We start from the raw sequence: 23,348 nt of genomic DNA, 5'->3' as shown, positions 1-23,348 counted from the left end.
TTCTCGTGAAGTATCGCTGTCAAGGGCCCGAACTCTATTAGCCGAGTTGCGCGAATGCACTGGTATCGATCGTGATCCGAGATCCCACGGATAGGACGATCTCGTAGAAGAGGAAACGGGCAGGACGAGCGAGACGGTGTTTTTACGCGGATCCAACTTTGCGAGCGCAACTTTGAAAGTCTTAAGTGTTGGAAAATTTTAAACAGAGTCTATGAAACAATCTACATTTTCGCCCCCTCTCTCTCTAAATATATTATAAAACTACAGATAATATGTATGTAGATTTTGTAGCCTTTTTTAAACTTCAAGTGTAAAATTCACAAGTTCTTCATTTCAGAGTTATATTCTGAATGTTCATCCATTGATATGCAATATGCCTGCGATAATGGGAAAACTATAGATGCGCATTTCGTCAGAATGGTGAAGCTAATTTGCGTTATGTATGAAAAATCTTAAATCAACGAAGATAGAAATGTTAACACAAGATGCGGAAGATGTTTACACTACCGTATGCTGGCAGCGTGCTATCTCTTTATCTCTATCTGTCTCGAAAATAGCTTAATCACGTGGCTCGTTGAAAAATTCAGAAATCAAATTACATAGGTTGGTTCATCGAGGAGAACCAGATAGGCAGTTCCGTCGTACAGGGGATGGACTCACGCCATCGTTATATATATGTGCGTGTATAAAACGGCAAAACGGAAATGACGCAGCGCGCCAGCGACGCAAGGATCTCTTGTGCATTAAAACTGCGTATGTATGTGTGCGTGCATGTGCATTTCACGGCGCGCGTAGCCCTCCGCCCGGCCTTGAATTATATCCTTAATGTTTTCATAAAGCTTCTTTATGTACAGACAATAAAAGCCCTAATTACAGTCATTCGTTGGGCGAGAGAGAGAGAGAGAGAGAGCGGCCGCCTCCCGGGGGCCGGTGTGCCTATTACTATTCGCGCTATGCCGTAGCTCCCCGTAATTGTTACACCGCGATAAATATTCCTCATCGATCTGACGAGTCTGCGTTTTCCACCGTAATGGCGCGGTTACGGTCGAAACGTTCTAATTAGAGACCACCGCCGTTACCCCATTAAAATGTCCATGACGCTCTCGCGGCAACACCTCTCGAGTACCATCGTTCAGAAGAGAAAGAGAGAGAGAGCGGGGGGGGAGGGGAGGGGAGGGAAGGAAACTGTGAAAGGCTAGCTATAAATAAGAAAGAAACGCCCGACACGCACGGTAGATTCGAATTTTTGCCCAGTTGTGCCGTCAGCTCTCTCTCCTTCTCTTTCTCTCTCTCTCTTTCTCTCTCTTTCTTTCTTTCTCTTTCTGTTCGTGTTCGAACAAATTAAATCTATTAAAAGAATGATCGCGCACGCTGCGCGAGAAGCGCCGTCAACTCGATGACAGAACGGATCTCGAATTATTCCTTGGGAAATGTGCGGAGATAGGTGCTCGTAATTGCTTAGCTTGGAAGACATAAAATCCTTATTCGGTGTAATAATTTAACTTTACACGATCCACCTTTGCAGCTTGCTATTAAATAAATTTTATTAGAGATGAGCTAGAGGGATATCCACATCCACTCTTAAATCTTTTTAATTTCAAAAGTATAAAGCTCTTCCTCGAAAATATATATGAACTTCGAAATGTGTATTCACTAAATTAATATGTCTGATAGATTCGTCTCATCTTTAATTGACTCGTAAAAACGCTCAAAATAAATAAGTCACAGCCGACAACTATCGATGGAGAAAACACATTTCCTGGAGGTAGCGCCTCGCAGCAATAAAGCACTTTTTATGCCTGATATCACGCATACGTTGCATGCGCTTTCGACAAAAGGAGAGGATTGATCCGTGGAGGGTTAATTGGAACAAAACTGACGGCATCGTGACGGCTTTTAGCGCTTAATGGCCGCGTCCCGTAATTTTCGTACGTATCTGTTCCTCGTTCCTCGAAGCCGCTCTGACAAGGAAATATGGTATTCTCGCATGGCTTAATGTCTCATAATTTCTCGGGATTCTTTTCTCGGCTCTGTCCGAGAGTGCCAGTCAGGTGTTATGTGTGCGCCTGATCCGAGGCCTTTTTCGGGAAACGAAATTTGCCGTCCTTTCTCACGCGAGTTCCCTTAGTTAGTCCCTAATCGTCGCGAGAGACGGCGTCTCTTGCGGAGACGAAGAAGCCGCCCTTGCTTTCTCTCTGTCTCTCTCTCTCTCTCTCTCTCTCTCTCTTTACCTTCGGCGTCGCTCTATCGCGTGATGGTTTCAGCGTAATTTAATTAGTGATACAATTACACGCGGGCCGCGCCTCACCTCGGCTGCGAGAATCTTGCATATTTACGCAAATAATTCGCACATAATATCCGCACACCTGCATCGTAAGCGTACAACAAGTAATAATATTACGCCCGCCCGGTAAAGAATGCAATTACTTGTACACGCCAGTGACGGCCGCCGAGCCGATGTTAATTGCCAGGAATCGCTACCGGTAATTATCACACACAAAGATTATCCTCGGTTAGTTGCGCAGGTAGAACTTCGAGCTAAAACGTGATCCTGATTTTCAGCGGATACTCTCCCGTGTGTGTGTGTGTGTGTGTGTGTGCAATAAAATTTAATTCTTGACGCTGCCTATAAGTGACATTTTGATTCGAGCAGGCAAGCTGAATCGATATTTCTCATCAAATCTTTGCCTTATTGTAACGTAACAAAATATTTAGCAGAATATACAATGCAGAAATACATTCCTTTATTCTACGTCTCCTCTTAATTAAACATTTTTTTGACAACTAATCGATAATCTTCCAAGAATCGCACAGCGCAATTAGACGACGCAAGACATCTCGCAATATTAAAGCGCGAGAAATTCCGTAGAGAGCCTGTTATTCTCTGCGTTTATCCCGGGGCTGACATAGGGCATTAGGTAAGTGGTAGATAATAATAGGTTACACTCCCCGCTGATGGCCGAAGGTAATTCATCGAATGCTGCGGTTTTGCTCATCTCTCGATTCATCTCGCACGCATCCCACGGGAAATTCTCGGGGAATGCTTAGCAATGCCATCATATGATTTCGAAGGACAATGAATCGAATAGATAACATTTACTTTAATTCGACAATTGGAAATTTAATAATGCTTTAATGAAATTTAAAAAAAAAAAATTATTTCTGATAAATTTCTGATAAACTGACAATTAATATAATGATGATTAAATTGATATTTTATAAGAATTTAAAACAATTTAATTTTAAATTTCTCAATAATAAATTTAACTTTTCCAAGTATAAAGTATTTTTAAAAAAATGTTAAATCATTAGGTGAGGAGAATCAATAACTTATATCTTATAATAACCGAAAGAAAATCTTGGAGATAATTTCTTACGTGTGTAAAAGATATATATAGAAAAGAAAGCAAATTATATGATTCAGAAAAAAAAGAAAAAAGATAAGAAAAGCACTTTAAAATCATTGAAAGATTTACGGCTAACAAAACTCCCTCTTCTCTTCAACATTGAGCTGTCATCGCTCTACGAATCTCGAAATGAGATTTTTGATGGCGCAACAAGACATGAGGAAGACAAGACAGTAAGCGGAATTCACGAAGAAAGAAAAAAAAAACAATTCATGAGCATGCTGAGTGTCTCTCAAATCGCATGAAAATTTTGAAAAAAAAGAAACAGTGTAATGGGAGAGAAAAAGAAATTCGAGGCTAAAAAAATCTCGCGGATTCTTCCTTCGACGTGGAATGCCGTTAAGGAAGGATATTAGAAGATAGATAAAAAAGAGAAATAGAAAGGCGCAAGAGGGAAAAGAAGAGAGAGAGGATAGAAGCCCAAAGAAAAAGGCACTAAACAGGGAGAGAGAGAGAGAGAGAGGAATGGCGCGAATCAGCGAGTGGAAAAGAAAAGAATCGCAGAAAAGGAGAACGAGCCGGGCGGGAGAAAAAGTTAAGCGAGAGAGATAGCGACAGGGAGCGAGACGAAGTCGAGGAGCGGCAAGGAAGGGCGCTGGCAGGGAGGGGGAGGAGAAGGAGGAGGAACGATAGAGGAGCGGGAGGGGGAGGGCAGAGAGTGTAACAGCGAAGAAATTAATAGCCATAAAATATGAATAGAAATTAGCAGGTTCGGGGTGGCGTGACGCGTTTGCTCGCTCATTTCCTTTCGGCGCGTTGAAAAACAACAAGACAACACAAAATACGGTCGAGCCTGTAATTTACCCGGCTGCCGCCGAGCGGGTCGACCGACGCGCGATCGCCGCCGCCTAGCTTTAGCTCGGTGTGTAATACACGGACGTACGCGCGCACACACACATATACGCGTAACACACGAGAGCGAACTCATACAGAGACGCGAGACGTTAACGGTCCGAGGAGCGGAGCTCTAGATGTAAGTAGAAGTGCGAGCGCGTATTACTATACGCGCGCGGGATGCGTATGTATTGTGCATGTATGAGAAAGAGAGAGAGAACCTCTGTGATGCTCGCTAGCCGGGCCATCATCGTCGTCGCACGGTAGGTATGGTAGGTAATGATCCGGTAATGACCCTGACGCCTCGGATAGTCGACCGATACATGCCGCGCGAGATGTGTGTGTATGTATATGTCGGGTGGGGGTCTTCTTTCCCCGCCACCCCTCACAAGATCTGCTCTTTCTTCTTCCCGCAGGTATCTCCCTCCGCGCGAACCCCCCGGCCGGGCCTAAAAGCCCCGATGATGCACGGCGAGACCTTTGTTTTTGCGTTTTAAACGGCGGTTATTAGCTCCGTAGCAGCCACGGCCACTGATGCTGCCTCTCCACCTCTCGTGTCTCTCCTCCCCTCCAGCTCTTTTCTCCTCTTCTTCTTCTTCTATGGAGCCTTCTTCATCCTTGTTCGTTGCCGAGCTTCATCTCCCTCTGGCACTTTGATAATGCGGCCCGCTAATGGACTGGCAAGAGGAAGACTGGCGGAGGTGTCTGCGTTGATGCTGGTAGATGTGTCGAAAAGAAGGGGGAGGAGAAAAAGAGAGAGAGAGAGAGAGAAAAGCTGACATAAGGAGCATGCTGTGAAGAGAAGAGGGCCGAATAGAGAGAGACTTTGCGAGGGATGGAGAAGAAGAGGAGAAGGAGGGGAGAAAGAGGGGGCCAGAGCGGCAGCGGTAATGACAGGCCGTCCGCTCTCGAAGCTAATATAGATGAATGCCCTGCCCTCCTTGCCCTCCGGAACCCGGAGAACGTGGAATCGCTCTCTTTCTCCGCCGTCTTACCATCCGTTTCTTTCTGCGAGAGGCGCTTCCACGCGAGAGGCTCAAACGATCGCAGGCCAAAACTGAACGCGAATAAGTAAGGACGAGAATATGTAAGGAATGCAGGTGTTTGCCTGTATGTACATCTTCGAAATGCAGCAAGTGTGATGTAACGAGTTAGTCTGCTGGTTCACGTTAAGAATTGCTTTGCATACGTTTAATCTCAGAGATTCCAAAACGTTCAACAAACCAATAGAATATTTTTGCAATAGAATATTTTGTTAAATGCAATATTTCATATTCGATACAATGAGATCCTGAGACGTATCCAATTCGGAAGTAATCGAACATATTTCTATACAACAACAGTTCAAGTACAATCCTTTCCGTGCAACTACAATAGCATGTACATAACATCACACATATTTCGTTATAGGTCTCAACAACTTCACCTAAACCTAAACCATCAATCTGTACGTACATACATCGCAAAACAGCATCGCTCTCAGCCGCCATCGCGCTCTCGCACCGCCGCGATTCTCTCTCATGTTCCGCTGATGCCCGGCTGATGTTTTCCCGGCGACGTTGACGGCGGTTCTCGCGCGAACACGTACGCGAGGAGGGCCGACCGTACCGTAAGAGAGAGAGAGAGAGAGAGAGAGAGAGAGAGGAAGAAAGAAAGAGAAAGAGAGGGCCGGAGGGGCATCTATCTATCAGCGCCGGCGTGAAGTGGGCGGGTGCATGCGCCGTATTGCTCCGTACGGCCGCTCTCTCATTAACTCCGGACGCCGCTGGAGCGGAGGAGCATCCGTGCGCGGCCAACGTGGAGGCGACTGCCGGCGTTCCTCGTCTGAGAGGAACGACGTGGGGCCCGCGTCGATCTTTCGCGGCCGTACGTGCTTATCTAGAGCGAGCGCGGCAACGGCCGGTGTCATCGACTGATGGAGAACGTGCGTGCGCGAATATGAGATCTGCGGTAAATTCTGACGCCCTTCTCTTCTTTTTCTCTTATTATATCGCCAGGCAGCTGGAATTATTTTGTATCGAATGCGCGTGTGTGCGTTGTTTTGTAGATAATTAAATTTGTAAATTTAACAACGAATACGTAAAATGCTGCACGGATGATTACGAGTTTCTAGATTCAAAGATAGGATATATATATAGCTTGAAAAATATAAATTACTTGAGTCATCTAATTTTTTATAAAATTCATATATCTGCTATATACATATACACAATCTAATTAAATTATAGATTTTTAATAATGTTTTTGTTAACTGCACACAAATCGTAAATTTATAAATTACTAATTATTAATTTGTAAATTAATATTTTATCAATTATTAAATTTAAAACTTGCTATGATACAAAAATAATTTTTTAAACATAACATTAGATATTGATCTGAACAATTAGAATAATTAACTACAAGATTGCAAGTGTATCTTCCCGAGAATGAATGTTACCAACAAACATGGGAATGATAGTGCAGGAAACTGATAAAGGACCGGCTCCAAATTAGTTCCACGATAACACGATCGCGCTTCGAGTGATCTTCGCCTATCGATAATTTCTGATCAGAGCTATGCGTACTAACTACATACTAGCATAGCTGAACTAACAAAGTTGGGATCCCAAGCGGGCACTCCTAAGCGCCAAGAGCGACGGCGTTATCGCCAAGTATTACTGACCCTGGAAGATTTTATCGACAGTCGCACGGTAGTCTATCTCTCGAGCGAGCTTTACGAGGACGTTTTCACGTGCAGCAATTTCGGAAAATGAGGGAGGCGTTCTCGATAGTGGGAAGGTATCGATAGTGAGAGATGATGAGACTCAATAACGACGCGATATTCTTTCTTTCTTTCTCTCTCTACAGTATGAATGCAAAGCGACGGAACCGATCGATTTTTCGAAGAGCACGAAGATAGCGAACGAGTCTTAGAATGACGATGCGGGATTTTAGGCGATCTGCCTGTTAGGCAGGTGCTGATTTAGGGAGGATCGTGGTGTGGCAGCGAGATCACGCTCGCGCAATCCGCAACCGAGACGCAGAATCATTAAAATGCACACACACACATATATATATATATATATATATACTTCACGTTATTGCTTGACTAGCCGTGAAATCGTTCTGTTGAAACAAAGCTAAATGCATCTGCAAACATGTCGATTGCGAATCAAGACGGAATCACACAATTGTTGAAAAATTTGTAATCAGACCAATAAGAGAAACTAATACTATTTTTTTTTTAATAATAAATTTCAAATTCAAGAATGCCAGAGAATCAATATTATACAATGTTGTAATTTTGTAAAAATTTAAGGATATAGCGAATAAGAAATAAAAGGATATATCTCTTGTTTGTCTAAAAAGTGTTATATATAAGCGCTCAAAAAGCAAAGGATAATTGCAAACATAAATATATTAGAATGTTCAAGAAAAACAGATCTGTTTTGAAAATAGTTAAATTCAAGGCAAGCCTTCGATATTTACATCCTGCGATGCTCGCGGGGCCGCATTCACCGCCACGAGATTACCTACGCACGTCTCCTTTTAATAGACAAGTAGCATAAATTCGCTCTGATATATGTCCAGGGCGATAGCGCTCGTACATGAAAATATCGCATGAGCGACTCGATCCATCACAGAACTGCCTTCTTCTGCGCCATGCGCGATCGTCCGGGCGTATTCGCGAGTGGGAGAGGAGACGGCGCGCTTCGGCTATTAATAATCATAAACGAGAAGTTTGCGTGTTTTTGCCACTTTCTCGCGCGATTTAATTTTTTAACAACCGGTCTTGTACAAAGAAACAAATAGGAGGGGGGGTGGCAAAGGGAGGAGAGGTGGAGAAACACGGGCGAGCAAAAAGGACGCGCGACCAAGGGGCGATAATCCGACGGGCATACTTGACAATAAACGCGGCCGCGTCTCGGCTTCAATAATGTCCGCTCCAAGGGCGCGGGCGCAGCGGGACGGCACTTCGTAATCGGTTCGTAATTAAAAGCCGCTTTTATCGTCGTCTCTGGCGACGATGGTTTTTCACGGCCGACACAGCCGGGTTCTCTCGCCGCCGGACTCTCGACTTCTTCTCTCGTCGAAGAGAACGTGAGACGGTTATCGCGACGGTTCTCGGCCTCATTTAATAAGTAAGAACGACACACCGGTAGCCAGGCGAGCATCGGCGCGAGCACGCCCATTAAATTGTTAACGGCGACGACTCGCGGCGATCTCTCGGCGTTGCGATTCTCAAGGTTTTATGCAAATCGACCCGTGTACACACGGTGTGTTCGCAAATCGATAACAGGCACTCAATAAAGTCATCGTCCTTCCCTAATGTGAATTCTTCGTTCCTTGCCGCGTTTTAAAGACTCCTTTTTTATCCTCTCTCTCTCTCTCTCTCTCTCCCGAGCTTTTATATTTTCCGTTATCTTTATTGCGTAATTTTGCAGTGCGTTATTCATGATAAAAGAATTTGGACTCGAAAATAGCGTGACTTTCAATGTTTGTAAATTACGATTCTGAATTAAACGTTTAAGATTTAATATTCAAGTTATTGAGAGTGTACGCGTAAGAGAAATTAATTCTTGATTGAAATTAATAACTGAGAAAATTAAAATTTTATATATGGACAAATTTTTTGATTCGATATTATTCTATTTAAATCATCGGTGTTATCTGAAATATATTGTGCATGTTCTTCGAAGAATTAAGTTGTGGGTCTTAGGTGTTAATAAATTACATCTTTCTTCATCTCTTTTATCTTCCTCTTTGTCCTTCCTTTCTCAATTGCTCTCATTTTTTTTTGTTTCTTCTTCTCGTTTGAACTCGGCCGATCGCGAAAGACCATCGGCGTACCTGTCGTGAGACACCTGCTCCGCGAGGCAACGGCGAAATGCAATTAAATTGTTTATCCGATCGTAATGAGACGGGTAATCGTGACACTTAAATGTGCCTGCTAAGTAGCGCGGTTACCGCTCTATCATAACTCGGCTTGTGTGCGGCAAATTTCGAATTGCGGATTTTTCAAAGTCCGCATGAATAAAAGATTAAAAGAAAAAGAAAAAAACACAAGAACACGCGTGGCTTTAATCGCGCGAGTTACGAGCGGCGATGTTCTGAAATATGAGTCTAATTAATCGCGAACGATCCTCGAAGGCGAAACAACAGAGGTACGGTTATTGGCGACCGGGAGTTTTCGTGAAAGTGGCATCCACGCTGGCCCAGCTGCGATCACGTGCAAATTGGAAGAGGCGTGACGAGAGTCCTGCCTCGCTTAACGCGCGCCCGTGTTTCTTTAATATATTTCTGAGGATCGGTGGGCGGTGCGAGAGTAGTACCAGACGGTTTTTCGTAAAATATGGTACCGAATCTCCAAGACCCCCGCGCGACCGCAGTTCCTATCCCCCCTCCCCTTCTCTTCACCTTCTCTCAGAGGGCGAGCTAATCAATTTTTAAGCGTAAAGCTGCGGCTGGAAATCGAATATAAAACTCTCGATCTTGATATGGTGGCATGTATTTAATAACAGTATAAGGAGATGTGTTTTATCTTTATATACTTGTCGAGTTGTTATGTAAAATTAATCGAGTATATACCTATGCTTATTTTATTTGTGCTTATATTAATGCTTATATTTTATTTGTTACTTTATTATAAGATTTGATATCGTCCTACATTTTTATATATCTTTATAAATCATTAAACAGGATATTGGGCTATTGTGAGCTTGATGTGTTAAACGATGCGCAAGTTGAATTGTTGTTTTCTTTATTTTATTCATTTATTATTTAGTAGTTTCGGTCCCTGATTTGTATATACCTTTATACCTTTATAAATCACTTGATATATATTTATATTTCAAAGTTTTTTTCATCTCAAAAATTGTCTAGGACTTTGACTTTTTCAAATGCTTACAATTTATTATCTTTGTAATTATGAATCGGCAATTTCAATGCCTCCGAGTAAATTATATTCTCCAAGTGCTATAAATTTTTTTACATCTGTTTAGAGAGATTCTAACAATAAGATTCAAAAGTCCCACGTACTCTCCTAAATTATACCGACAAAAGATACCAGGTGGAAAAAATGCATTATTTTATGCAAAAAAGTTCGATGACGTGAGACAAGCAAAGATAATCGATTAATCATAGCTACCGGTTAATATCATACGATGTCGGCATTAACGTTGATTCCGGGATGACGGCAGCGTTCAACGAAAAGGATACTCTTACGCATATGCATACATAAATATATTTTTCTGTCACGCGTGTATCCGCCTCAACCATAATCGCGGAGAGAACAGAGAAAGAAAGAAAGAGAGACTCGATGCATGACCAGGGCAGGTGCATCGTCATTCATGCAGATAGATGATCGAGGATAACTCGAAATCAGCCGCGTGCGCGCGTCCATCTTTGCGTCGAATGAAAATGCTCGATCTCGTACATTCGGCGTTTAACGTTATTGTAAATTTCCGCTCCGCACGAGAGAGAGAGAGATCTAAGCGATAATTCAGTCGGCGCGATTAAGGTGCCGACGTTCTAATGATATGACCGTGACGTTACAATCGAGTAGAGTCGCGTGTCGATAGGTCAAGCAATGTAAAACACGAGACAAAAAGCGAGTCGGAAGACCGATTAAAAACCTGTCACGGAAATGTAGAAATATATGTATATATATATATATTTTTTTTTTATTAATACTATATATAGTATTAATAAGAAATATAAAATAAGCTCTTCCTTATAATTAAACAGCAATTTTAACTGCAGTCAATAATTAGCTTTTATCGCGTGTCGGACCTTTTTCCATCCAATCTCGCAATTTGGTTCAGTATTTTCGAGAGCAATTAGAGATGTGGGATAATTCGCGCGAGAAAAAATGGAGGAAATCGTCGGTCCGGATGACGCTGACACTCTAATCGCGTTTTAATTAACCCCTTCTAGTAAGGACGTCGACGCCGTGCCGACACGGGAGTTATAGATATTTCATTCGAAAATATAGGTTTTAATTTAGCGGCCGCTCGATCAACGTCCGGACGTTATAAATGGGCGCTATGATTGCTCGTTACATCACTATGCAGAAAAGCGTTTGCCGGGGATCGGACGGTTCGAAATACTTGTGAGTAGACAGAGATACAAACAGCGCAGACAGATTAGCTACTAGCTGAAGAGCATATTTTAATCGAGTTTTGTAAATTATTATTCGATCGGCTACCGCGATACGACGTCGACGCGAATAATTACTCGAGTCTCAAAGTCGGAAACGCTTATAATCCAATCCTCTTTCAGAGGATTCATTTAGAAAATATTGCTGTCGTATTTTCTTAAAAAATCGAATATTGAGAATCTTTGCACATACCTATCAAAGTCGGTGAGTCTCGACGAATCTCTAAAACCCTTGGCGAACGGATTACTATCGATCTTCAGTCTCGTTATCTGCAATTTTAATCAGAAACATGTTATTCTATTATATATATATATATAAAACCGACATTCTTCTCAAATTATTTTATTATATTTCAATAATATAATCGCAGTGCTCTCTGCGTGAAAAAACGAGTTAAATAAAACTCGCTGCAACATCATTTTGTGCTACAATTTATATAATTCAAAAATGAAAGACGTTTCTCCATTCAAATGAGCGAGGAACTGAAAATCCCCTTTCGAGAGAAAATAAAAAATTCAAAGTTTCAAGACTGATCCTCGGTTTCAATCCCACTAAAGTCTCGCCAATTCGCTTGTTCTGTTATCGAGTTAACGTTACACGTTATAAATCGACTATTATTCCGCACTCACCAGCTGATTCTGATACGCCGTGACGGCGGTGAAAATGGCCTCTGGGAAGATAAACGTCTTGTGCTCCTCCTTCTGCAGGTCGGTGATGTGCAGACTGCTGTCGTCGGTGTGTCGACAGCGGACCAAGTGTATCCTTGGCTGATACCTGTGCATCGAGTTGAGCACGATCTGCAACAACGAGATTCGCCGCTCGATTATCCGTTCCGCGACTCGGAAATTAAGCGCGAAAAAGTGATTCCGCTAATGAATTCCGCGCGCATATAGTCACGCGCGCGAGATCGCGATACGCCCAATAATAATAAAGTACGCGATTATCGTCGCGATCGGCGACGATGTTTCGCACGAAACGCGCGCCTTAAGTCGCCGATTATCGCAAGTTATCGCGCGATTATTTAGCGTATGTGTCTCTGTATCTAATTGCGAGTTAACATATTTCCTTTCCGAGATTGGATACTGGCTCGCAGTTATCGCAGGCAGATTATCAACGAAAAGTATCTCACTCCTACCTTATTCGCTTGACTTTTATATTTTTACGAATGACTCCAAAATGATCTACAGTATAATCTTTCTCGAGTAGATTTGAAAGATAATAAATACAAAGAGACTTATATTATAACGATATAGCAATCGCTATCGAATTTTAAGACAATCTTACTCTTGACTAAAATGTGTTTCAAAACAGATTCCGATAATACAAGAAAAATCCGTTAAAATTAAACGAAGAAAAGTGAATTTGATCGTCGAAAGTTGATTCAAAATTCCTCGATTTTTAATATTGAAAAATTTACAAATAGATTTCGGAGATATTGGAAATATTTGTGACAGAAGCGGGCTCGACCTCAGAGTCTCGTCTCACGTTGCACAGGTTTTTCTAAAATACTCCATGTATAGAGATATTCTGTATCGCTCGGAAGTCGCGTAGATGGGCGGGTTAAAGTTTCAAGCGGGAATCCCACTTGTCTGCGGAGAGGAGGTAGACTACTCTGTCGCAGGTAGATACTGCGGATAGCGCGCGGCGCGGCGACCGGGGGCCAAGTCCCGCGGTATCGATTTCCTGTCCGAAACAATGTGCCGCGACGAAACAAATTCCCCGCGACGGTATCATCATGTAACGCGCGAGCAGCCGCGCGCGCATCCCGCTGCTGCTGGCTCCCGCATTCCCTCAACCTCGCCGTTTCCGGAGGCAATCTGCGCGACAAGACATACGGGGTGATCAAGATTGGAGAATAGAACGCGGTCCGGATTACAATTAATTCCGTAAGAGAGAGAGAGAGAGAGGGAGTAATCGAGCATCGGCGATAAAACACAATATTCATGTCTCGAAATATCAAAATTAGATTATACAGAATAAATATTTCTACAATGTGTAAAAAAAAAGAAATCAATAACAAAAAGATAGGAGATGATATTTCTTTACTTATGCATACAAGAAGCAGATGTATACTCTGATGGACCATGTATAGGATGATAGAGACCGGGCTGCTAATTACTGAAATCAAACAGAATGATCGGACGACGAGGACAAGTTCGTTAGCATATGTCGGGAATGATTCTAGAACGAGATGCGTGGAGCTTCGCGGAGAGAGCGAGAGAGAAATAAGGAGAATGTGACGCGGTAGCCGGACTTATATATTATCGCTAATATGAAATATAGAGGCGGCTGTGCGGCGCCGCAACTGTTGAGACTTAACGGCTGCAGGTGGCCCGAGGAGGAGAGTCTTTGGGCATTTCGGGGGCCCTTCTCGCCAGACCTGACTTTTTTAAGTCCCGTTCCCGCGACCGGCTTCAATATCCCCGCTACACGCATACGGTCGTATACGAATGACGTTATACGATTGACTGCGAGCGTGCACACAGATCCACACAGATATACACAGACGTACAAATATACACATTCGTCACACACGGCCGTCTGATAAATTTGTCGTGCATACATCCGATTGAGAATAACTTATTTCGATGAATAGCCGACCTGAAAACTCGATTATCTTGATTTCCTGGCAACACGCGTGCCAACAACCCGATGATTTTTCATCTGAAAAAAATTATGTCAAGACCAGTAATGGAAAGATAAAAAAATGTTGACTTTATTTGCGATTGTGATTCCCTGTGGTTAACGAATTATTTTAAAAAGAAAAATAATCCATTCGCGCACACTTACAATTTTATAATCTACGATCGATTATTAAGTTTTATCGTGTTTTTATTGTAACACACGTTGTGCCTTCGACGTATTTATTTCATCGCGAAGAATGCGGCAAGTTGACGTCCCATGCGGGCACACATTTTATTCCTGCGAATTGTGTTTAAAGGACTTTACGGCACATTGTAGATTATGATCATAAGGACACGTATGTGCCTCGTCAATGGGGCATGTCTTCACCGCGATCATCCACGCCCGAGATATAAATGCATAAATAGCCACGATCACATTGAACTGGCATCGAACATGGGAGATGATTTACGATGCGCAACCGACACACACAGCTGGATAAAAATGTCTTTCCACCGATTAAACTTAATTTTCCCATAAAGTAGTGAGAAACACACCTGGAGCGTATATAACGATAATTATGCTATAATTTAAAGTACTTTACGAGCCAAAGGAGAGAATTTCGTTCCCGCAACGCGTCGCTCGAGCATCGAGGATATAGCAATAGAATGTAACGAGATATTAAAAAAAGTTAACATTGGATTCCAAAACTAAAAATAAAAAAGTGCGCGCGCACTTCTCATTTAAAAAAATTTAAAAATTAAATTTATAAATTATAAAAAATTATTTTAAAAAATAAAAAAATTAAAGAATATACATAAAAAATTTAGTATTAAAAAATAAAAGAATATAACAATTTATATGTATCTTAGATATCTAATTAAATATAAAGTGTAAAAAATTCCATGCATTAAGAGGAAATGTTGTTCCATGAGGAGAGCTCCATGTATTTTTCCGTCTAACGGATTTATGACGTAAAAACGTTTCCCACAAAAAAATCTTGTTTTTTTTGCATCGTACGACGCAAACACCTTTTTCCGTTCAATCGTTTAGAGTCCATTTGTAATAATTAGCCGCAAAAGGCTACTGAGAAACCAATCCGCTCTCGGAACGTGATTTGCATGTAGCGATTTATCAAACATCACGTCATCCAAGTAATACATGTTGATAGCGACATTACACGCACGATATATTGGTATTTTTTTCCCTATGCTCGCGGTAGATAGCAATTACAGCGGAATGCCAACTCCAATGTTAATCCGAGTCTCAATATCAATGTGTTTTTACTATAGATATCGTAGATAGTGAAATCGCGACTCTTGTAACGAAAGTCGAAATTTAAATCCCGGCGAGTGAAAAGAAAGAGATCACTCACAGCAAGGATTCGACGATTTAAAAGCTATAAATACCGAGATCTACAATAAAAATCAAGAATACGAGAGAGATCTAAAGGTCTGACAAATCAAGATTTTGACGATTCGACTAGACATGAAAAGAATAGACACAAAAATCCAAATACTTGAAACATGTATAAATTTGTAGAAGCACTAATTGGAAATTCTAGAAGCGTGAAACTTGATGTCAGGAATTTCGATTTCGAAAATAATTCTACGATTGCGATTATATATATTTAATTATAATCCGGATTATCATAAAAAATGCAAAGCGCCGAAAAGTGCTGTGGCAGGTGGAGACGAAAATTTCCGATCATTTCGTACGGAATAAATGAGGAACGAAATCCTACGAATACGTGTTTTACATTTAGCCGTTGAAATCTCTTCCAAGTGTGCTCACTTTGTCGGTAATTTTGCATTAATATCACAATCGATGCGTGCAAATCGCCCAACCGCGGATATCTCGGCAGAGAGAGAAATCCATGCCCTTCGGGTTACCTTTCGCTCTCTTTCTCTCTCTCTCTCTCTCTTTCTTTCTCTCTCTCCGTCGCAAGCATCAAACCAGTTTCAAAAATATAGCCGGCGATTTTGTGGCCGAAAAACAAACGTCATTGCGATGTTTGGAAGGAATATGCACACATATGCATGTCCAGAATGTTCGCAAAAGCGAGTTCAGTTATCTCAAAAATCTTTTATTTCTCTATTTTTTTTTTTTTCTCTCCCCGTTTCCCTCTCTTTCTCGCGTTTTCTCGCCCCCTCTCTCATCCTTCTGCGAGCGCGACGAGCATCCGGAGCAGACCACGGATTATCCGGATCTACGCAGGTATTCACAATGTGAGCGTATATAATTACGCAAAGGCCGCGAATTATAGGCGTATTAATTAAACGACTCAGGGGCGTAATTGAGCGAGGCTTGAGAGGTGTCCGGTGCCATTTCATTGATTATAACGGGCGTGATTAAATTCCCGCGGTTTCGCAAATCGCAATCTATCGCGCGTTTCAAAATTTTCCATCGTGACGATTTCCTCCTCTTTACCATATGTACAGCAATATACAGCGCGATATACAAATACTTTTTTTTTATTTAAGCCAAGCATTAATTGTAAAAATACCGCAAAGGAACATTTTCTATTTGTGTATATATCAATTTTGAAAAAAAAAAAAAAAGATATATTTTAATTAAAGTTTAAAAAGATTATACAAATCGGAAATTTCCGGATGCTCAGATAAATAATGATAAAAAGAAAATGGACTAATAATGGACAAGGGTAAAAGTTCTGAGAGAAACGACGTATATCGTTCGCAAATATCGTTCGCATTGCAAGGCGCTTGGATGGAATAATGTTCCCGGCGAATTGAGAACCAAATTTAATTCCACTATCGCGCGCGCGCGCGCGGGGAAACTGGCTTCCAGCGAAGATGCTGAGAAGTCGTTTCCAAGGTAGCAGCTTTATGGCGAGACGCAGGGCGATCGCGTTCCCGGGATCCCGGGGTGTTCCTATTCGTTCTCCGCTGCATATGCGGGACAACCCGCTGCAACCTGTCAAGACTACAATCCGCGCTGCTCTCTGTTGCTATACAATGCATGCGTGTATATGTGTCGCGCGTATATATGTACGCGTGAATTGTGAGTAACCCGCGTACCCGAGTAGCGCGAGACACATGTTAAGATGCGCCATGTGCATTCATATAACTTTTCGTTTAATTTATCAAGCCCGCCGTTCGCTCAGGAATTCTCTCTCCCGCGGGAAACCGAGAGATACGAAACCTAATACTTCGCCTTAAACGAGAGGACATATTCGCGTCGCGAGATCGTGAGAACGCTTTCCTCGGACTAGAATACCGGCGAGGTCGATCACGTTTTCTCTCGAATCAGTCGGGCAAGAAATTAGTTGCTGCCTTTCTGTTATATATATTTTTTTTTCCTTATTATATTATGACAATGATTTATGACATCGGTCTTGTAACTCAGAAAAAAGAAATAAATGTTCTAACAAGTTATACGTGATATTAAACATTTTTCATTAAGGATAATAAAATCGGAATAAATTAGTTCTCCACTATATAAAAAGTAACTGCATTTGTCGTTCCGTAAATAAATGCATTCAATTATAAAATCATAAATCATTCGGTATATTGATTAATACATTTGTCATTGTCATACCAATCTGTAAGAGACTAAACAGACATTGCAAACTTGTCAAGTATATAAGTCCGCAAAAATTTCAAGATTTTCAAATCTGATTTGTAATCTCCTAATTAATATAATATAAAATTTTAAAGTCGCGGAATCACAAATATTTTAAACCTGATATATTCGAAATTCATTGATTAATTCATTGATTTGTCATTATCAAGTCAACTTGGCCATTCTCTGCAACAGCCGAATATCTAAATATGTATAATACGATAAGTACACATCGTTGATGCTTATTTATTAGCTGTTATTTATGTACTGCGGATTTTAATACGCGCGTATCATGCTCGCTCTCCACAGCTGGATCGTAAAAATTCCGCCGCACGGAAATGATTTTCTCTCCGTGGCCAAACTTATGTACTGTGAAAGGGAGCGTGAAAAAAAAGGCAGGGGCGGGGGGGGGGAAAGAAGGGAAAAAAGAAGACAAAGGCACAGAGATATAAACCAACGTGAATGTGTGCGTGTGTCAAGAAAGGAGTACAGGACAATCGTGCTGATACTTTTTCTCACCTGTCGATCAGCGTTGCACCGCGTGCACTTTATCCGCGTGTTTACCAAGCAACCAGTAATTATGGCAAATCCTTCTCGTCCGCGATATTTCAAGGAAATTAACTTTACATCTCTCCCGCGGTAACTTTTTTCCCGCGATCGAAGAAGTATCGTTCACTTCAAAATTAAACAGTCATTATCGATAAAATTTCCAACGCATTTCGCGTTGGAATAAATAAGAATGAAATAAGATTTATATATCTTGTTAATAGTATTTTCTTTTTAAAATTTTTAAACATATGACAGCTCTTTATCGCAATATTGGCACATCAGGAAGATCAGAATGCATCGTTTCTTAGATTTTTTCTTTTGATATGACTAAAAGAGAAATTTTAATAAATATGCTTTAAATTTTATTTCTTAATATAAACTTTTATTAAAATATAGATTTTAATTAAGTGATAATTAAAAAATATATTTATATAATACATATACATATATTATAGAAATTATAAAATATATTTATTTCTCTTTGTATGTGTGTGTGTGTGAGAAAGCATTCTGATATTTATTTATTTTTCTCATTTTAAAACGCATACGTGTAACACTACGAACGATCGCTCGCGTAATCGAGAAGCAACTGTCCGGTTGAAAAAAATGTCCGGAGGCAGAGATTTAATATTCATACATCTATAGGGTATACAAAAATACGTATCAAATTCACAGTCGTACGAATACATTTCTAGATAAAAGAATAAACGATCGTAAGATAAATAGTAGCGGTAACTTTAGTAGAGTAAAGGATAGAAAATTGAAATAACCAGTAATAAAAATATATTTCATAAGCGGACTTTATATGCGGTCTTGCCGCATATTACGAATTCCGACGAGAGGAGAAAAAGATCGGAAGGAACGTTGGGCGCGAGAAGTCGCGCGCAGGTGGAGATGGCCGCTTTTGGACCACCGTGTAGTAGCCGGAGTCGCAGGCGGGGGTCTTATAATATCGCGTCATACGAAACGATGAAATAGTGGCCGTAGCGAAGGAATGTTCCCTACCACTCGAGTTAAGTCGAGTTAAGTTGACTGGCATTGCGTGGTTCGCCCAGCTCCACCGACCGCTTTCAACCGGTGTGTCTGTTCGCGCGCGTTTCTCGCCAGTGTTTCTCTCTGCTCGTGTACTGGGTGTTTGGCAATTGCCGGTACAGCCGGAAAGGAATAAGAGTTCCTCGTCACGAAACTCGACTCGATGCCCCGGGAGCAATCTTTTTTCCATCCTTCTTTTTTTTTTTTTTCTCTCTTTCATCGAAACCGACTTATGAATTATTTCCGATCGCAGTTTAACGCAAATCGGCCGTGACGGGGAATCAAAGGTTTTTAAAAAGAAAAAGGAGGAGATTTTGTTACGAGAGAAGGACCAGAGTTCAAACATTTTGAAGAACATCGGTCGTCGGAAGTGATGCTCGTCGCTTTCTTAACGCTCGCATCTACTTGTTATTTTATGCTTATTAACAGTTTATATTTACGTATCCGCCTACTCGATGTATAGAGAATTCATGCACTGACACATGTATTAAAAGCACTTTTACGAGCGGTATCAATGGGCGAATATTGCAATAAACATCACGATACTGACAGCAATATTACCATTAAATATTACCATTAATGCATGTAAAGTATTTAGATGAAATTGCAACATATAGGCAAAAACTGTTAATATTGACTAGAAATTCGACTATTTTTAATAATTTAAATGTCTTCCACTTTCGAGGAATATGTTTCAAAAGTTTTTAGATTTTTCATAAAATGTCTTTTTTTGTACTATTAATTTCTTTCACAGCGCAAGAGGTAACGCAAATACCGACTATCTCGTAATAAGGATATAATTTTATAAGGATTATGTGTGCATCAAAGAACTATAAAACTGATATAGAGAAGATCTCTGTCGAGAATGTTAAAACTTTTTTACATTTCTACGTATAAATAAAAAGCACACTAGACTAGATGTTTCATAAAACTTTTGCAAAGTTAATAGAAGATTACGCCGTATCAAATACACATCAGAGAAGAAGTGCTCTCGCTAATACTTATTCCGCGGTAATACTGAAGTACCGCGATCGCAACCATTACCATTCATCCAAGTCAATCGGTGTAAAGAAAGATAAACGAAAACATTTACAACGGGATGAGACGGGAATCGCTCGCCCATCACGATTATCATTTCTACGATTTATCCTTCTCTCGGATAAAGCCCCGAAAAGTATTCACGCATGCGTGCGCGCGTTTACACGCGCGTTCTCTTCATCGTCGTCGTCGTCGTCGCCGCCGCCGAGATGAAGCAGGAAGAGCCGAGTCGTCTTGAGAGAGAAAGAAAGAGAGAAGGAGACCTTCAAAAGGTGCTCGACGGGGCCCAGGCGTAGGCTACCCGTGATCATCATGACAAAAGCTCGGGGCAAACATCCGTTCAATTTATTAGCTTATAGGCAACATCGTCTTCTCGTACTACCTACTATACACCACCTACGACACCGGTTACAGACTGCCTATAATGTCCGCAACATTATGGGCACGCTCCTAAGCTAGTAGTCCCCTTCCTCTCCCTCTCCTTCTTTTCGATCTGGGCTCCGCTCCACCGCCCTTCCGAGGTCTTCGTTCTCCGCAATAGAGTCCCAATTTTTACGGTCGCGAGAAGTTTGTGATATTTTTTGGGCCCTGAGGGTAGGAAATCATCGCGACTCATTCGAGGATTAAACCCCTTTTATCCTATATACGCACAGCATTTGATGGTGCAATTTGATAAATAGAATAATGTATTTCATCAAAAAAAGATAAAGAAAATTTCCTTTTTCTTATTAAAAGGATAAATCCTCCTAATTCCTTTTCTTGATAAAACTAAAATATTAAAGTAATTGTTATGAACAATTAAAAAAGAAAGTGACTCTGACGAATTATTATTATGGCTATCAATTGTGTATTCAACTATCAAAGCGCGTATATTTATACCGTGTAGTGTATATTTAACTCTTTAAAATCTCTTGAATAACGATTTGTCATTTCATTAGCATTATTCGTATCAAATATCGCAAGTCTCAAATCTCTTCATTGTTTCCGAGAAAATCAATATGCTCTGTAGTTAAATTAAAGTAATCTTTTAATTAATCCTTATTCATACCTTGCCATATCGCGTGAAACACGTGCTTCCAATTAAGGAATAAAAGAGATATTTTCAAAGACCGAGGATTAACTTTTATCGAGCGTTTATACAACGGGCTGAGTCAGAGATAACGCGGAATATTAAGTTTCGCACGGTTTACTGGCAATCTCGCGATAAAGATGAAACTCGCGTCGTAAATTCGCGCATTCATTCTGCGCGATTTTGACTTCTCACGTTAATAAGGGCAGGAAAATATAATCATTAAAATTAATTATAAGGATAAAATTTTTTCCTCAAGCATTGCCATCACTTTCGCGTCGCGATAGGGACAAGTATTTTCGCGAGCCCGGCGAGAGAGACCGGTTTATATCATCGATCGGCCAGCAACGACGGCGACGACGACGACGACAATGGCGAGAACGGAATATTACGTTCCTGGTAACATGAACGCCCACGATTAACAACTCGCGCCGATGATAACCAGGCCCACGCTTCCACCCTTATGGGGTGATGTCCCGTCGCATTCGTTTTACGAGGCCATTTTGGGCGCGCGATCGCTCGAGGACTCGTCAACGATCACGCGAGCGAGAACGAGAGAAGGTCGAGGGAATTGATATGAGGGCGTGAAAAACGACAATGCGAGCATCGCCAACGTCGTTGGCGCTAGTCGTTCGTTAAACTGACCCATGATATCGCTTATTCAGTGGTCGAATTTACGGAGACGGCAGCTTTCTCTTTCGAGATTTTTTACATAAGCAAACTTTTATTTTATTTTTTTTTTTTTTTTTTTTAATAACGTTTTGATATATGAAATTTATACAAGATATTTAAAATTAAACGTTAAGGAATGTTATAAAAAAAAGTGATTTTTAATAATTTCTCTAAGCAGATATCTCGAATCAGGAATCTCACTTCGTTTCTTCTCTCGAAAGCAGAGAAATTTCTTCAAAATCCGAATATAATCACCGAGAGAATTATATCTATCGAGGGATCATATCTTCGGGGCATAATCGAATGCGAAGGGAAGAGGGTTCTCTTGCGCCACGTAATAGCGGTAGCATGTCCAACGGGCTCGACATTTCGCGTCCGGCGGCTATTGTGCGCTAAACTCCGAAATAAAGGGGGAGATACGCCGCGCAGCCCAGGAATTACGCATCCGCTGAAAGGCAGGCGCAAATTACAGAACGGCGTAATGACCGGGGTGCATGGAGCGCGCCTTATCGTCGACAATTTCTGCGTGCGCGAGCGGCCTGAGGAGGAAAATCCTGCGCGCGCGAAATTATCCTCCAGAACGGAGATTATATGGAGATCGTGCGCTGGTCGACTCACACGCTTCTCTCGCGACGCGTGAACGTTTAATCGATTTAATGTCGAATTAAATTCTCTAATAACACGAGTACGATGGAGATTTGAAAGTTAGTTATTAAATAATCATAATTGTTAGTTATTAAATATTATAAATAATTATATAATATAAATAAAGATAATTATTTCTTTTTAATATGAGAGCGATTACATTGTTTGCAGTAATTTGTTACTCGTAGATAAAACTTACAATCTTGGCAAAAATGAATATAAAAATCCTAATATTTTTGTTCGCAATTAATTTTCATCGAATTAATGCCCTCAAAAAGATATATTTATTAATTCTATATTAAATTCTGCATACATGAGGAAAGATGGTTCTCTTACCTGACCATGTTTGTCCATGTCATTATTGGTCAGCTTCACCTTCTCAAAGGAGACGATTTGCTTCAGCAACTGGTCGCCGATGAAGGGGGAATCGGGATGAACGTAAAGTCGCGCGGGCGCCGGCGGGTCCGCTTTGCCAGCCTCTAGCCAGCAACTACGATGATAGGCGTATCGATACCTCTTATTGTCGACCGGCACAATATCCATCAACACTGCGTAACGACCTTCAGACTTAAGTCCGCTGAAGACTACCCGGCACGTTGGAAACATTCGTCTGCGAAAAGATGCGGGTAATAATATATTAATATATACAAAAAAATAAACAAACAATATAATCATGATCAATTATTTAAGTATATCTAAATAATTGAAATTTAATATTCCCGAGAAGTTACATTGTCTAGAAAGATAGAAACTTTTA

The 23,348-nt window shown here is 41.0% G+C and overlaps 1 protein-coding gene across 1 annotated transcript in view; it reads right to left on the bottom strand.

Annotated features, from left to right (window-relative positions):
* LOC126859253 (T-box transcription factor TBX20-like) overlaps positions 1-23,348 on the bottom strand; it is a 51,380-nt gene that overhangs the window by 6,345 nt on the left and 21,687 nt on the right. The window contains exons 3-5 of the mRNA XM_050610339.1: positions 22,928-23,201; positions 12,012-12,179; positions 11,575-11,651 (exon numbers count right to left, since the gene is read on the bottom strand). Of these exons, the coding sequence (XP_050466296.1) occupies positions 11,575-11,651; positions 12,012-12,179; positions 22,928-23,201 (519 nt within the window). The remainder of the gene's footprint in view (positions 1-11,574; positions 11,652-12,011; positions 12,180-22,927; positions 23,202-23,348) is intronic.

Source organism: Cataglyphis hispanica, chromosome 3 (genome assembly GCF_021464435.1).
Source record: "Cataglyphis hispanica isolate Lineage 1 chromosome 3, ULB_Chis1_1.0, whole genome shotgun sequence".
In the NCBI taxonomy this organism is placed as follows: Eukaryota; Metazoa; Arthropoda; class Insecta; order Hymenoptera; family Formicidae; genus Cataglyphis; species Cataglyphis hispanica.
The sequence above is the reverse complement of the archived record's forward strand: the minus strand, read 5'-3'. Positions and strand labels throughout refer to the sequence as shown.